We start from the raw sequence: 14638 nt of genomic DNA, 5'->3' as shown, positions 1-14638 counted from the left end.
GAAGGTCCTGGGTTCGAGCCCCGGGGTAGTCCATCCTTGGGGGTCGTCCCGGGGTCGTCATGTGTGTGGAGTTTGCATGTTCTCCCCTTGTCTGCGTGGGTTTCCTCCGGGTGCTCCGGTTTCCTCCCACAGTCCAAAGACATGTAGGTCAGGTGAATCACCTGTACTAAATTGTCTCTAGGTGTGTGTGCGCGCGTGTGCGCGCGTGTGCGTGTGTGTGTGTGTCCTGGCAGTCCAACCCAGTCGCACGGACTTTCGTGATGGCATCACGTTAATTAATAATCGCGATACCCTCACGATTATGACCTGACTTACGTGATGTGGTCACGATCTGATAGAACCCCAACCCTAACCCTCGAGTCGTGACCACATCACGTAAATCAGGTCATAGTATCACGACCGAAAGTCCGTGCGACTGGGTAGGGCAGCCTGTCCAGGGTGTCTCCCCGCCTGCCGCCCAGTGACTGCCGGGATAGGCTGCAGCATCCCGGCGGCCCTGGGCAGGATAAGCGGGATGGATGATGGATGGGTTGTGGAAATTGCAGGAAAGCGGAGACGGACCAACTTCTCCCACTGACGACACGAACGCGCGTGTCATTTATTCTTGCGTGCGACAATCACAAAACGAGCAACATGGCGCAGCTCCACAATCCTCCTCCTAGCTCCACCCTGCCAACCGGGTCTAACCCAACCAGAACGCCAGCCCATTATTTGGAATTCTGCCCATATAGTCCGCTACAAGATGTTATTTATTATATATTGTACTTGTACTTTTATTGACAGGCTCGACGTGTGTCTTGTCGTGCCAAGAAAAAATGATCTCCAAAGCCCCGCCCCCCCCCCCAAAATCCCGACTGTGCCCTGGCCGCTGACAGGCCATAACGCACACAACGCTTGTTCCGTTGCGCACGGCAAAGGAGCCCTCCTGTCCCGCACACTGTTTCATTCAAACACAGGCTAATTAAACGGGTCGTCCAGCCACCACCAGGCAGTCGTATCAGAGACCCGCCATCATTCCCAAATCCATTAACATGTGTAGCAACATGTGTTTAATGATCTGAACATACTGCACATCAGATGTACACTGCATGCTGCACACTGCACACTGCATGCTGCATACCTTAAATAGCGCCAATACAGGCGGTGCGCATATAAAGCTCTTTCCTAGTCGTGGCCTCAATCCCGACCGGGCTCTCGCGGGTCCCCCTGCTCCAGCGGTGCTATAGGGCGTCCGCAGTCGCGCGCTCCGAGGGCTGACGGAGCGGCGGCGGCGGCGGCGGCGGCGGCGCGGCGGCGGCGGAGTTGAACCTCCCTTGACGCGGAGCCCAGGACAACTGACCCGTGTCCCCCCGGTGTCGGTGATCCTGCTTAACTGATCTTGTTTAATTCCCTGCATCATTAGAGTGTTCAGTTAGAAAATGAAGCGGTGTTTTCCTCTTTAGGGTTGGGCACATATGGGGGGGGGGGCGATCTAAACGTTCCCGCAGGGCTGCAACACTGTCAGGGCCGGCCCTGGGTAACTTTACGCACGTTCATCTTCCTGGGTTTTATTGCCCGAGAGGAGGCTTCATACCGAGGGGCTGCTCGCCAGAGTGACGAGTGATGCTCAGAGAGGGGGAGAGAGAGAGAGAGAGAGAGAGAGAGAGAGAGAGAGAGAGAGAGAGAGAGAGAGAGAGAGAGAGAGAGAGAGAGAGAGAGAGAGAGAGAGAGACGGGGGAAGAGAGGGAGCGAGAGAGAGCCGACATAAAGACGGAGACTGGAGCGACCAGGAGTCAAGGGATCAAGGGGGCGACGTTGTTACGCCGACGCTGCCCGTGTAGGAAGCGCTCGGCAAGCACCGCGTCTCAGTCCGCGCGCCGTCCGCGAACATGGCGTCCGGACCGTCACCGGTCTGAGCGTCCGGGCACCTCCGTCCGTCACCGGTCTGAGCGTCGACGCGCATCTGACGAGTTCTGACGTCTCGTCTTCGCCATGGAGGACCACTTCCCCCCCGAGGGCGACAGGATGGAAGCGTGGCTGGACGACCACTTGGACTTTACGCACTCCTACTTCATCCGGAAGGCTTCCAGGTAACAGACTCGACTCCTTCACGCACCGCGTTTCAGACCGCCACCCAGCCACTGCTGCCCCGCCGTTGTCACCGGGGGTGTGCGTGCGCGCGTGCGCGCGCACGCCAGCCGAAGTATCGGCTGCGGACCCGTCCTCGTAAAAGTCGGGTCGTTTGCGCACAGGTCGCCTCCTGCGCCGCTTTGGGATTCGCGAGCTTGTATTTTGCGGCAGGCGTCGGCACAAAATGGCTCTCGGCGGCGTTTCTGCGGGACTCTCTCTCTCTCTCTCTCTCTCTCTCTCTCTCTCTCTCTCTCTCTCTCTCTCTCTCTCTCTCTCTCTCTCTCTCTCTCTCTCTCTCTCTCCGGATGAACCCTGGCTGCACTCCGCTATCGACTGGGCGATCGGTCACCGTGCACGTTGAATTTAGCAAGGCACTTTTAATCATTAACTTTTATTGCCGCCGGCCATTCTGCTCAATTATCACTGCGCGCCGTGAGAAGGTCCTGCAGGACGGTTTTCCACCCCCTCCCCGCACACATCTACTGTTGCCACCGCCGACTTTACTAATGTTTTCTCATTCGGCGTAGAATCGCCCCTCATCTTGCACCCACATGCATGTCTAGTGTGGACCCCCCCCCCCACCGTGCACGTGCGCAGCAGTCAGGGACAAACCGGACCGTCAGTCGCGTCAGGAGGAAACTTTTGGCCCACTGGATGATGGGAAATCTAACAAGCTCGCTTTTTTTGTGTCTACTCTCGAAAGCAAGTAGAGCATCTCTGACAAGTAATAATAATAATGACAATAATGATGCTTGTTGGACAAATAAGGCTGCCTTCCTTCCCCTCTCAAATGGTCGCCAGGATGTGCATTATGCGCAGACGGAGCTTTGCACGTGTAAAGCTGCATTCATCTGTTGAAATCATGTAACCCCTTTATTATTCTTTAATATTGCAATACAAAAAAATGTGCATTGTAAAAATATTGAACCCCCCCCCCATTCATGATCAACTCCCCCTGTTGGAATTACACCATGCCCCCAGTGCATGTCTGATACGTGTACATTGCGATCTGACGCGCTGACGTTATACCCGGCTGTGTTTTAGGGGAGGCCCACCGTGTTGAGCGGCTCCTCTTTTGCAAGGGGCGTATCTGAGCCTGTTTTTATTTTAGCAAAGTAGGCTACCACTCAGACCCATTTATCCACTTAAACTATCAGGGCGAACCCGCTTTTCTTTCCATGCCCTAATGGCAAAACGATCTTTTCCAGCCCATCTATGTATCTCCCAGAATTTTCCATCAAAGCTGCAGGCACATTGTCTGAAGCTCCGGATGATTTCTGCACACTGTTTTCCCCTCCCGTGCCATTAGGAGCACAGTATGAAGGCCAAGTGAAGTTGCTGGGCTCCAACACACACAGGCGGTACCACTCGGCGGTACCACCGGCTGCAAGGCTTTTCTCGCAGATGCATTGATCCGGCTGCACCTCCCTGCAGTACATTAGGGCTCACCCCACGGGGAGAGGTGCTCAATGGGAGACGGATCTGGGTCTGAACTTGCTTCGGCTCACCCCAGAAGGCCGTGATTGAGACGTGCTCACACGCACGTGCATGCGCGTGCATGCACGGGGTGCATGCACGCTTCACTCGGAGTTCATACATGCTTAACTATTCCCATACTAAGTTGCCATATTGAACGCACACGCACACGCACACGCACACACACCTTCTGTTGTCTTACGGTCAAAAGGTCCATAAGAGTGTTTAACAGCAGACAAAAGACTCCAAATGCTCCTTTTTCAGCCTGAAATGTGATGACTTTCCCTACAGTGACCCAACATTAGACAAAGTCAAACACTGGTTTTGTTCATATTGCCATGACAGCTGAACACCACCAGGGTACCGAAACTGTCTTCGGGTCGTGGTTGACCCGAAGACAAAACCTACTTTCTGCACATTTCTGCTACTTTCTTAGGCTACGCGCGTGCTATCTCGTGCTAAAAAGTTAAAAATTTACACCTATGCAGTACCTTAAGCAATAATACTACTACTACTAATAGTAAACCTCTACTTTAGTAACACTAGTAGGACAGGGGTTGAAATAAAAGCGAGGGGTGTCCACTGCTACGCACTGTGCAGAGGGGCAGCCCGGAGAGTCACACGCTTCGGGATGATTGACAGCTTGTTTCTTCGTGCACAAATAGATTCGGGGTTTAAAATTAAATTAGATCGCTTCCATTTAGAGGTTAAATGGGGTGTGTCATAAATGACCCGCCTCCATTAAACGTCCTCATTATGACAAGGGCGGTGTTACAGAATGTGTGGGCAACACAAGGGTTATGCATCCGCGCGCGCGCGCGCGCGCGCACGGCAGCCTGTTGTGTGTCCATTGTCTCTGGCTGCAGCCTCTGGTCAGCTGTGTGTGCATTTTGCAGTCTGGCTGTCCACCGAAGCGTGTTCAGGTGAACCCAGAGCAGAGCCCTCGGCTGCCGAGAGAGAAAACACGACAACCAGGATGCACGCTGCGCGAGTCTGTTTGTGTACATGGGTTTTAAGCGTGGGTCATGTGAACTGACAGTGAAATGTAACCAAAGAGATCCTGCAGAATTCCAGGGAAGTTTTTGTTGACACTCAGAAGTATCCTCGGCATGTTAGCCCTTCACATTCCCCACACACAGCACGCACCGTGACGTGGTGGGAAGTGTGGCATGCTGTTCCGTTTCCTGTTCCTCCCGTTTCCCTGTGTGCTCGCTGCCTCATACCTCCCCCTCTCCTGTTCACGTGACGCCCCGGGACCAGGCTTCCCCGTGCGTCCCGCTGTCTCGTGAAAGCTGATGTCGTTTCCTCTCCTTGCCGACAGGGAGATGGTGAACGCCTGGTTCGCTGAGCGCGTCCACACCATTCAGCCGTCTGCCTCCAAGGAAGCGGCCCCCCTGCAGCGCACCCACCAGCATCCCGTGGACACATCCGCCTCGCCCACCTCCGCCGCCTCCGCCGCCGCCTCCGCCATCCTCTCGTCCGCCCTCGACGGCCGCTGCCCTTCCCCGGCCACGGCCCCCAGCCCGGTGCCTGGCACCCCCACCCGCAAGATCTCCGCGTCCGAGTTTGACCGGCCTCTCCGGCCCATCGTGGTGAAGGACTCCGAGGGCTCGCTGACCTTCCTGAGCGACGCCGATCGGGAGCCCGTGCCTGTCCGTGCTCAGGTGATGGGGGAGGGCAGCGACGGAGGCGGCGGCGGCAGGACGGGTCGGGCTGGCGGGGGGGACCGCTGCACCAGGCTGCTGGAGCTGGTCAAGGACGTGTCCAGCCACCTGGACGTGACCGCGCTCTGCCACAAGATCTTCCTGCACATCAACGAGCTGATCGCCGCCGACCGATACTCCCTGTTTCTGGTGTGTGAGAATGGGAATATTGGGGGTGGGGGGGTGGGGATCATGGGGGGACGGTGGGACGGGGGGGATCATGGTCGGGTACCAGATGTGAAATGGCTGCCAATGTTTTTAAGTAACCGCACGAACGTGGCCACTTAACGACAAACTTTTTTAACAGGGGGTTTCCGGGGTGGCGTAGCGCTCTATTCTGTTGCCTACCAACACGGGGATCGCCGGTTCGAATCCCCGTGTTACCGCCGGCTTGGTCGGACGTCCCTACAGACACAATTGGCCGTGTCTGCGGGTGGGAGGTCAGATGTGGATATGTGTCCTGATCGCTGCACTAGCGCCTCCTCTGGTCGGTCGGGGCACCTGGGGGAACTGGGGGGGAATAGCGTGACCCTCCCACGCGCTACGTCCCCCTGGTGAAACTCCTCACTGTCAGGTGAAAAGAAGCGGCTGGCGACTCCACATGTATGGGAGGAGGCATGTGGTAGTCTGCAGCCCTCCCCGGATCGGCAGAGGGGGTGGGGCAGCGACCGGGACGGTTCGGAAGCGTGGGGTAATTGGCCCGGTACAATTAGGGAGAAAAAGGGCGGAAAAAGTCCTAGCGCCTCATTTGAATTATGTGCATGGTTCCCTGGTGCTGGTGTTCCCTTTAGACCCGCTGTACAGTTCAGGCCAGCAGTGGTCCCGTGCCCAGTATCTGTCATACGCTGTCTGTCGCCAGAGGTCAGATGTTTAAATTTGGGGACCGGGATCGAAACATGGTCAGGAAATAGTCTTCTCGTGTGCAGAACTCCTCTTTTCTCCCTTTGGCCTTTGTCCTCCCTTAGCATGTAGTCCTGATAAGCGCTTCATTTAGATAAACGTGTGTCGTAAAGCCCGCCTGTGTAGGAGATGCTCGTCGGTGTAGGAGATGCTCGTCAGTGTAGAAGATGCTCGTGTGTGTAGAAGATGCTCGTCAGTGTAGAAGATGCTCGTCAGTGTAGGAGATGCTCGTCAGTGTAGAAGATGCTCGTCTGTGTAGAAGATGCTCGTCAGTGTAGAATATGCTCGTCAGTGTAGGAGATGCTCGTGTGTGTAGAAGATGCTCGTGTGTGTAGAAGATTCTTGTCTGTGTAGAAGATGCTCGTCATTGTAGGAGATGCTCGTCAGTGTAGAAGATGCTCGTTTCTGTAGAAGATGCTGGTCAGTGTAGAAGATGCTCGTCTGTGTAGGAGATTCTCATCTGTGTAGGAGGTCCTCGTCTGTGTATAAGATGCTCGTCAATGTAGAAGATGCTCGTCAGTGTAGGAGATGCTCGTCAGTGTAGAAGATGCTCTTCAGTGTAGAAGATGCTCGTCAGCGTAGGAGATGCTCGTCTGTGTAGGAGATTCTCATCTGTGTAGGAGGTCCTCGTCTGTGTATAAGATGCTCGTCAGTGTAGAAGATGCTCGTCAGTGTAGAAGATGCTCCTCTGCGTAGAAGATGCTCGTCAGTGTAGAAGATGCTCCTCTGCGTAGAAGATGCTCGTCAGTGTAGAAGATGCTCGTCAGTGTAGGAGATGCTCGTCAGTGTAGAAGATGCTCGTCTGTGTAGAAGATGCTCGTCAGTGTAGAAGATGCTCGTCAGTGTAGGAGATGCTCGTCAGTGTAGAAGATGCTCGTCAGTGTAGGAGATGCTCGTCAGTGTAGGAGATTCTCGTCAGTGTAGGAGATGCTCGTCAGTGTAGAAGATGCTTGTCAGTGTAGGAGATGCTCGTCAGTGTAGGAGACGCTTGTGTGTGTAGGAGGTGCTCGTCAGTGTAGGAGATGCTCGTGTGTGTAGAAGACGCTCGTCAGTGTAGGAGATGCTCGTCAGCGTAGGAGATGCTCGTTTCTGTAGAAGATGCTCGTCTGTGTAGGAGATTCTCATCTGTGTAGGAGGTCCTCGTCTGTGTAGAATATTCTTGTCTGTGTAGAAGATGCTCCTCTGTGTAGAAGATGCTCGTCAGTGTAGAAGATGCTCGTTTCTGTAGAAGATGCTCGTCAGTGTAGGAGATGCTCCTCTGTGTAGAAGATGCTCGTTTCTGTAGAAGATACTCGTCTGTGTAGGAGGTCCTCGTCTGTGTAGAAGATTCTTGTCTGTGTAGAAGATTCTCGTTTGTGTAGAAGATGCTCGTCAGTGTAGAAGATGCTCGTTTCTGTAGAAGATGCTCGTCAGTGTAGGAGATTCTCATCTGTGTAGGAGGTCCTCGTCTGTGTAGAAGATTCTTGTCTGTGTAGAAGATGCTCCTCTGTGTAGAAGATTCTCGTCTGTGTAGGAGGTCCTCGTCTGTGTAGAAGATTCTTGTCTGTGTAGAAGATGCTCGTCAGTGTAGAGGATGCTCGTCAGTGTAGAAGATGCTCGTCAGTGTAGAAGATGCTCGTCAGTGTAGAGGATGCTCGTCAGTGTAGAAGATGCGCGTTTCTGTAGAAGATGCTCGTCAGTGTAGGAGATTCTCATCTGTGTAGAAGATCCTTGTCTGTGTAGAAGATGCTCGTCAGTGTAGAGGATGCTCGTCAGTGTAGAAGATGCTCGTCAGTGTAGAGGATGCTCGTCAGTGTAGAAGATGCTCGTTTCTGTAGAAGATGCTCGTCTGTTTAGGAGATTCTCATCTGTGTAGGAGGTCCTCGTCTGTGTAGAAGATTCTCGTCAGTGTAGAAGATGCTCGTTTCTGTAGAAGATGCTCTCTGTTTAGGAGATTCTCATCTGTGTAGGAGGTCCTCGTCTGTGTAGAAGATTCTCGTCAGTGTAGAAGATGCTCGTCAATGTAGAAGATGCTCGTGTGTGTAGGAGATTCTCGTAAGTGTAGAAGATGCTCGTCAGTGTAGGAGATGCTCGTCAGTGTAGGAGATTCTCGTAAGTGTAGAAGATGCTGGTCAGTGTAGAAGATGCTCGTCTGTGTTGGAGATTCTCATCTGTGTAGGAGGTCCTCGTCTGTGTATAAGATGCTCGTCAATGTAGAAGATGCTCGTCAGCGTAGGAGATGCTCGTCTGTGTAGGAGATGCTCGTCAGTGTAGAAGATGCTCTTCAGTGTAGAAGATGCTCGTCAGCGTAGGAGATGCTCGTCTGTGTAGGAGATTCTCATCTGTGTAGGAGGTCCTCGTCTGTGTATAAGATGCTCGTCAGTGTAGAAGATGCTCGTCAGTGTAGAAGATGCTCCTCTGCGTAGAAGATGCTCGTCAGTGTAGAAGATGCTCGTCAGTGTAGGAGATGCTCGTCAGTGTAGAAGATGCTCGTCTGTGTAGAAGATGCTCGTCAGTGTAGAAGATGCTCGTCAGTGTAGGAAATGCTCGTCAGTGTAGGAGATTCTCGTCAGTGTAGGAGATGCTCGTCAGTGTAGAAGATGCTTGTCAGTGTAGGAGATGCTCGTCAGTGTAGGAGACGCTTGTGTGTGTAGGAGGTGCTCGTCAGTGTAGGAGATGCTCGTGTGTGTAGAAGACGCTCGTCAGTGTAGGAGATGCTCGTCAGCGTAGGAGATGCTCGTTTCTGTAGAAGATGCTCGTCTGTGTAGGAGATTCTCATCTGTGTAGGAGGTCCTCGTCTGTGTAGAATATTCTTGTCTGTGTAGAAGATGCTCCTCTGTGTAGAAGATGCTCGTCAGTGTAGAAGATGCTCGTTTCTGTAGAAGATGCTCGTCAGTGTAGGAGATGCTCCTCTGTGTAGAAGATGCTCGTTTCTGTAGAAGATACTCGTCTGTGTAGGAGGTCCTCGTCTGTGTAGAAGATTCTTGTCTGTGTAGAAGATTCTCGTTTGTGTAGAAGATGCTCGTCAGTGTAGAAGATGCTCGTTTCTGTAGAAGATGCTCGTCAGTGTAGGAGATTCTCATCTGTGTAGGAGGTCCTCGTCTGTGTAGAAGATTCTTGTCTGTGTAGAAGATGCTCCTCTGTGTAGAAGATTCTCGTCTGTGTAGGAGGTCCTCGTCTGTGTAGAAGATTCTTGTCTGTGTAGAAGATGCTCGTCAGTGTAGAGGATGCTCGTCAGTGTAGAAGATGCTCGTCAGTGTAGAAGATGCTCGTCAGTGTAGAGGATGCTCGTCAGTGTAGAAGATGCTCGTTTCTGTAGAAGATGCTCGTCAGTGTAGGAGATTCTCATCTGTGTAGAAGATCCTTGTCTGTGTAGAAGATGCTCGTCAGTGTAGAGGATGCTCGTCAGTGTAGAAGATGCTCGTCAGTGTAGAGGATGCTCGTCAGTGTAGAAGATGCTCGTTTCTGTAGAAGATGCTCGTCTGTTTAGGAGATTCTCATCTGTGTAGGAGGTCCTCGTCTGTGTAGAAGATTCTCGTCAGTGTAGAAGATGCTCGTTTCTGTAGAAGATGCTCTCTGTTTAGGAGATTCTCATCTGTGTAGGAGGTCCTCGTCTGTGTAGAAGATTCTCGTCAGTGTAGAAGATGCTCGTCAATGTAGAAGATGCTCGTGTGTGTAGGAGATTCTCGTAAGTGTAGAAGATGCTCGTCAGTGTAGGAGATGCTCGTCAGTGTAGGAGATTCTCGTAAGTGTAGAAGATGCTCGTAAGTGTAGAAGATGCTCGTCAGTGTAGGAGATGCCCGTCAGTGTAGGAGATGCTCCTCTGTGTAGAAGATGCTCTGGTCAGATGTGTGACAGGTTCTCCTCCCGTGTGTCTCTCGACAGGTAGGTGAGGACAGCTCCAACACCAAGTTCCTGGTCAGCCGTCTGTTCGACGTGGCCGAGGGTTCGACGCTTGAGGAATCCTCCAATAGCTGCATCCGCCTTGACTGGAACAAGGGCATTGTGGGCCACGTGGCCGCCACAGGCCAAGCCCTCAACATCAAGAACGCGTATGAGGTGAGGTCGGTGTGTCTTCCACGGTTTTGTGTTATGCTTGTTTAGTTTGTGGCTTCGTGGACTCCATCGTCAGGTGCTGGCCGCGGCGCGGCTGTGTGACGCTGCGACTGAGATGTTGAGGATTACAACCCTGCTTTGAACGCCTACACGTGGTCAGTCGTCTGTGTGTGGGTATGTGTGCTTGAACGTGTAAACACTGTGTGTGTCTTTAATTTAGGTGTGGACGCGTGCCCATGTGTGCTGAGACGGCCAATGTTTGTGTTGGGACGTCTGTGATGACTCTCTGCTGACAGAGCACGCGTGCGCGTGCGCGCTCACATGCACACGCACACACACAAATGCATGTAGTCTAAGGTGCACTGGTGTTGGTGAGGGGGGATTCAAGAGAAGGGCAACTAGGTCAAACCACTCCGCAGGACAATTTGGCTACACACACACACACACACACACACACACACGTGCAAGAGCAAAACCACACGTGTGCACACACACACACACGCTGACAAACACATACTGACACACACGTGCACACACACACACACTGATACATATACACACACGTGACAGCAAAACCACACGCGCGCACACACACACTAACACACAATACACACACACATACACACAAAAAAAACAAAAACAGCAAAAAAAACACACACATCATGCATGCATGTATGCACGCACACGTACACACACGAGAGTGAAACCACACACACACACACACACGCACGCATGCATGCACGTATGCGCGCGCGCATACACACACACACAACCGTGTGCACGCTCCTACACGCTGTTAAGAGCTTCATGCAGGCTTGTGTGGGGGTGGAGCTGAGGCTCTGATGACGTCACCGCATCGCTTCAGCTACTGAGCCGCCAGGTGATCAGGTTTCATCACAGATCACGTTGCGGCTCAATCAATGAGAGAAACTGTTGTTTCTTTTAATGCCCCCCCCACCTCCACCCCCCCCCCCCACACACACACACACAGACACACACACGACTGCACACAGTCTCTGCCGGCTGCAGCTGCAGAGGGCTGGGTGCAGCTGCAGAGGGCTGGGTGCAGCTGTCACAGCATCTCACCGTTCTTATTATTCAGTGTGGCAGGAAGAAAAAACAGTTGAAGCAACTATTGAGACTTGTCCATTGTTGCTAGTTCAAATTCCTACGTCCTACCCCGCAGACACGAAGTTGGTTGTGACTTGTCCCTGAACTCACCCCCGGTCTGCTGGTACCCTGCTGCTGCCTGACCACCGCCTGCTGCTACACCCAATCACTGTACTGATGACAGTAATTGTGTGTGTTAGTGTGCGTGTGTGTGTGTGTGCCTGTGTGTTAGTACTTTTTGTGTGTCTGCGTGTTCGTGTTTGTTGCACGTGTGTGTGTGTGTGTGTGTGTGTGTGTCTTGATTGGAGGAAAGAGGAAATGACATGATGGTGTTTACAACAAGACAGACTTCTGGAACAAAACAATACACCCTTCAAGAAGAGACACGTGCAGTCTTACTGTGTGTGTGTGTTTGTGAGGGAGAGAAAGAGGGGGGAGAGAGGGAGAGAAGGAGAGAGAGGGGGGAGAGGAAGAGCGAGCGAAGGAGGGGAGAGAGAGAGGGAGGGAGAGAGAGAGAGAAAAAAGAGCGAGAGAGAGGGAGGCAGGGGGAGAGAGAGAAGGAGGGGAGAGAGATAGAGGGAGAGAGAGGGGGGAGGGAGGGAGAGGGGGAAGAGAAGGAGGGAGGGAAGTAGAGGACAGAGAGAGAGAGAGAGAGAGAGAGAGAGAGAGAGAGAGAGAGAGAGAGAGAGAGAGAGAGAGAGAGAAGCGGTGAGCAAAAACAAGAAAGTGGGAGCGAATGTGTGGTTCTAATTACACGCATCTGTGTGGCTCTGTGTGTGGTTACATCAATAACGTTAAGTGAGTGTGTGTGTGCGTGTGCGCATGCTTGCATTACACTAAGAGAAACACACACACACACACACACACACACACTGAGTTCTGCAGGGAGCAGAATAAGCAGTGAGACGAGATGATCAGATGAACGTGTGTCCAGTCCTCTCTGGTCGGGGCTGCTCTCTGGTCGGGGCTATTCTCTGGTCAGGGCTGCTCTCTGGCTGTGGCTGCTCTCTGGTCGGGGCTATTCTCTGGTTCGGGCTGCTCTCTGGTCGGGGCTGCTCTCTAGTCTGGGCAGCTCTCTGGTCGGGGCTGTTCTCTGGCCTGGGCTGCTCTCTAGTCTGGGCTGTTCTCTGGTCAGGGCTGCTCTCTGGCTGTGGCTGTTCTCTGGTCGGGGCAGCTCTCTGGTCGGGGCTGTTCTCTGGCTGCGGCTGCTCTCTGGTCGGGGCAGCTCTCTGGTCGGGGCTGCTCTCTGGTCGGGGCAGTTCTCTGGCTGCGGCTGCTCTCTGGTCGGGGCAGCTCTCTGGTCGGGGCAGCTCTCTGGCCTGGGCTGCTCTCTGGCCTGGGCTGCTCTCTGGTCGGGGCTATTCTCTGGTTCGGGCTGCTCTCTGGTCGGGGCTGTTCTCTGGTCGGGGCTGCTCTCTAGTCTGGGCAGCTCTCTGGTCAGGGCTGCTCTCTGGCTGTGGCTGTTCTCTAGTCTGGGCTGTTCTCTGGTCAGGGCTGCTCTCTGGCTGTGGCTGTTCTCTGGTCAGGGCTGCTCTCTGGTCGGGGCTGTTCTCTGGTCGGGGCTGCTCTCTGGTCTGGGCTGTTCTCTGGTCAGGGCTGCTCTCTGGTCGGGGCTGCTCTCTGGTCGGGGCTGCTCTCTAGTCTGGGCAGCTCTCTGGTCAGGCTGCTCTCTGGCTGTGGCTGTTCTCTAGTCTGGGCTGTTCTCTGGTCGGGGCTGCTCTCTAGTCTGGGCTGTTCTCTGGTCGGGGCTGCTCTCTAGTCTGGGCTGTTCTCTGGTCAGGGCTGCTCTCTGGTCGGGGCTGCTCTCTGGTCGGGGCTGCTCTCTGGTCTGGGCTGTTCTCTGGTCAGGGCTGCTCTCTGGTCGGGGCTGCTCTCTGGTCGGGGCTGCTCTCTAGTCTGGGCAGCTCTCTGGTCAGGGCTGCTCTCTGGCTGTGGCTGTTCTCTAGTCTGGGCTGTTCTCTGGTCGGGGCTGCTCTCTAGTCTGGGCTGTTCTCTGGTCGGGGCTGCTCTCTAGTCTGGGCTGTTCTCTGGTCAGGGCTGCTCTCTGGTCGGGGCTGCTCTCTGGTCGGGGCTGCTCTCTAGTCTGGGCTGTTCTCTGGTCAGGGCTGCTCTCTAGTCTGGGCTGTTCTCTGGTCAGGGCTGCTCTCTGGTCTGGGCTGTTCTCTGGTCAGGGCTGCTCTCTGGTCGGGGCTGCTCTCTGGTCGGGGCTGCTCTCTAGTCTGGGCAGCTCTCTGGTCAGGGCTGCTCTCTGGCTGTGGCTGTTCTCTAGTCTGGCTGTTCTCTGGTCGGGGCTGCTCTCTAGTCTGGGCTGTTCTCTGGTCGGGGCTGCTCTCTAGTCTGGGCTGTTCTCTGGTCAGGGCTGCTCTCTGGTCGGGGCTGTTCTCTGGTCGGGGCTGCTCTCTGGTCCGGGCTGTTCTCTGGTCAGGGCTGCTCTCTGGTCGGGGCTGCTCTCTGGTCGGGGCTGCTCTCTAGTCTGGGCAGCTCTCTGGTCAGGGCTGCTCTCTGGCTGTGGCTGTTCTCTAGTCTGGGCTGTTCTCTGGTCGGGGCTGCTCTCTAGTCTGGGCTGTTCTCTGGTCGGGGCTGCTCTCTAGTCTGGGCTGTTCTCTGGTCAGGGCTGCTCTCTGGTCGGGGCTGCTCTCTGGTCGGGGCTGCTCTCTAGTCTGGGCTGTTCTCTGGTCAGGGCTGCTCTCTAGTCTGGGCTGTTCTCTGGTCAGGGCTGCTCTCTGGTCGGGGCTGCTCTCTGGTCGGGGCTGCTCTCTAGTCTGGGCTGTTCTCTGGTCAGGGCTGCTCTCTAGTCTGGGCTGTTCTCTGGTCAGGGCTGTTCTCTAGTCTGGGCTGTTCTCTGGTCAGGGCTGCTCTCTGGCTGTGGCTGCTCTCTGGTCAGGGCTGTTTTCTGGTCAGGGCTGCTCTCCCGTCGGGGCTGCTCTCTGGTCGGGGCTGCTCTCTGGTCGGGGCAGCTCTCTAGTCTGGGCTGTTCTCTGGTCAGGGCTGCTCTCTGGCTGTGGCTGCTCTCTGGTCGGGGCTGCTCTCTGGTCGGGGCTGTTCTCTGGTCGGGGCTGCTCTCTGGTCGGGGCAGTTCTCTGGCCTGGGCTGCTCTCTGGTCGGGGCTGCTCTCTGGTCGGGGCTGCTCTCTGGCCGGGGCTGTTCTCTGGTCGGGGCTGCTCTCTGGCTGCGGCTGTTCTCTGGCCCACGCCCCGTTTGACCTTCTAGGTGTCATCTATTGTCCTGTGTGCTTAGCATCATCAGAGCCATTGTTTTCATTGAAAACAGAAGTGTGTTAAAAGCCTTCTGGAAGGAGAGCAAGC

At 54.4% G+C, this 14638-nt stretch overlaps 1 protein-coding gene across 1 annotated transcript in view; it reads left to right on the top strand.

The window, feature by feature from the left end:
• The first annotated feature begins 1780 nt into the window (after positions 1-1780).
• The window catches only part of pde5ab (phosphodiesterase 5A, cGMP-specific, b), a 45979-nt gene continuing 33121 nt past the window's right edge, over positions 1781-14638 (top strand). The window contains exons 1-3 of the mRNA XM_056300225.1: positions 1781-2069; positions 4907-5438; positions 10053-10226. Of these exons, the coding sequence (XP_056156200.1) occupies positions 1972-2069; positions 4907-5438; positions 10053-10226 (804 nt within the window). The 5' untranslated portion in view covers positions 1781-1971. The remainder of the gene's footprint in view (positions 2070-4906; positions 5439-10052; positions 10227-14638) is intronic.

Source organism: Lampris incognitus, chromosome 20, assembly GCF_029633865.1.
Source record: "Lampris incognitus isolate fLamInc1 chromosome 20, fLamInc1.hap2, whole genome shotgun sequence".
Lineage (NCBI taxonomy): Eukaryota > Metazoa > Chordata > Actinopteri > Lampriformes > Lampridae > Lampris > Lampris incognitus.
Note: the sequence above shows the minus strand (reverse complement) of the source record. Positions and strands in the feature narration are given on the sequence as shown.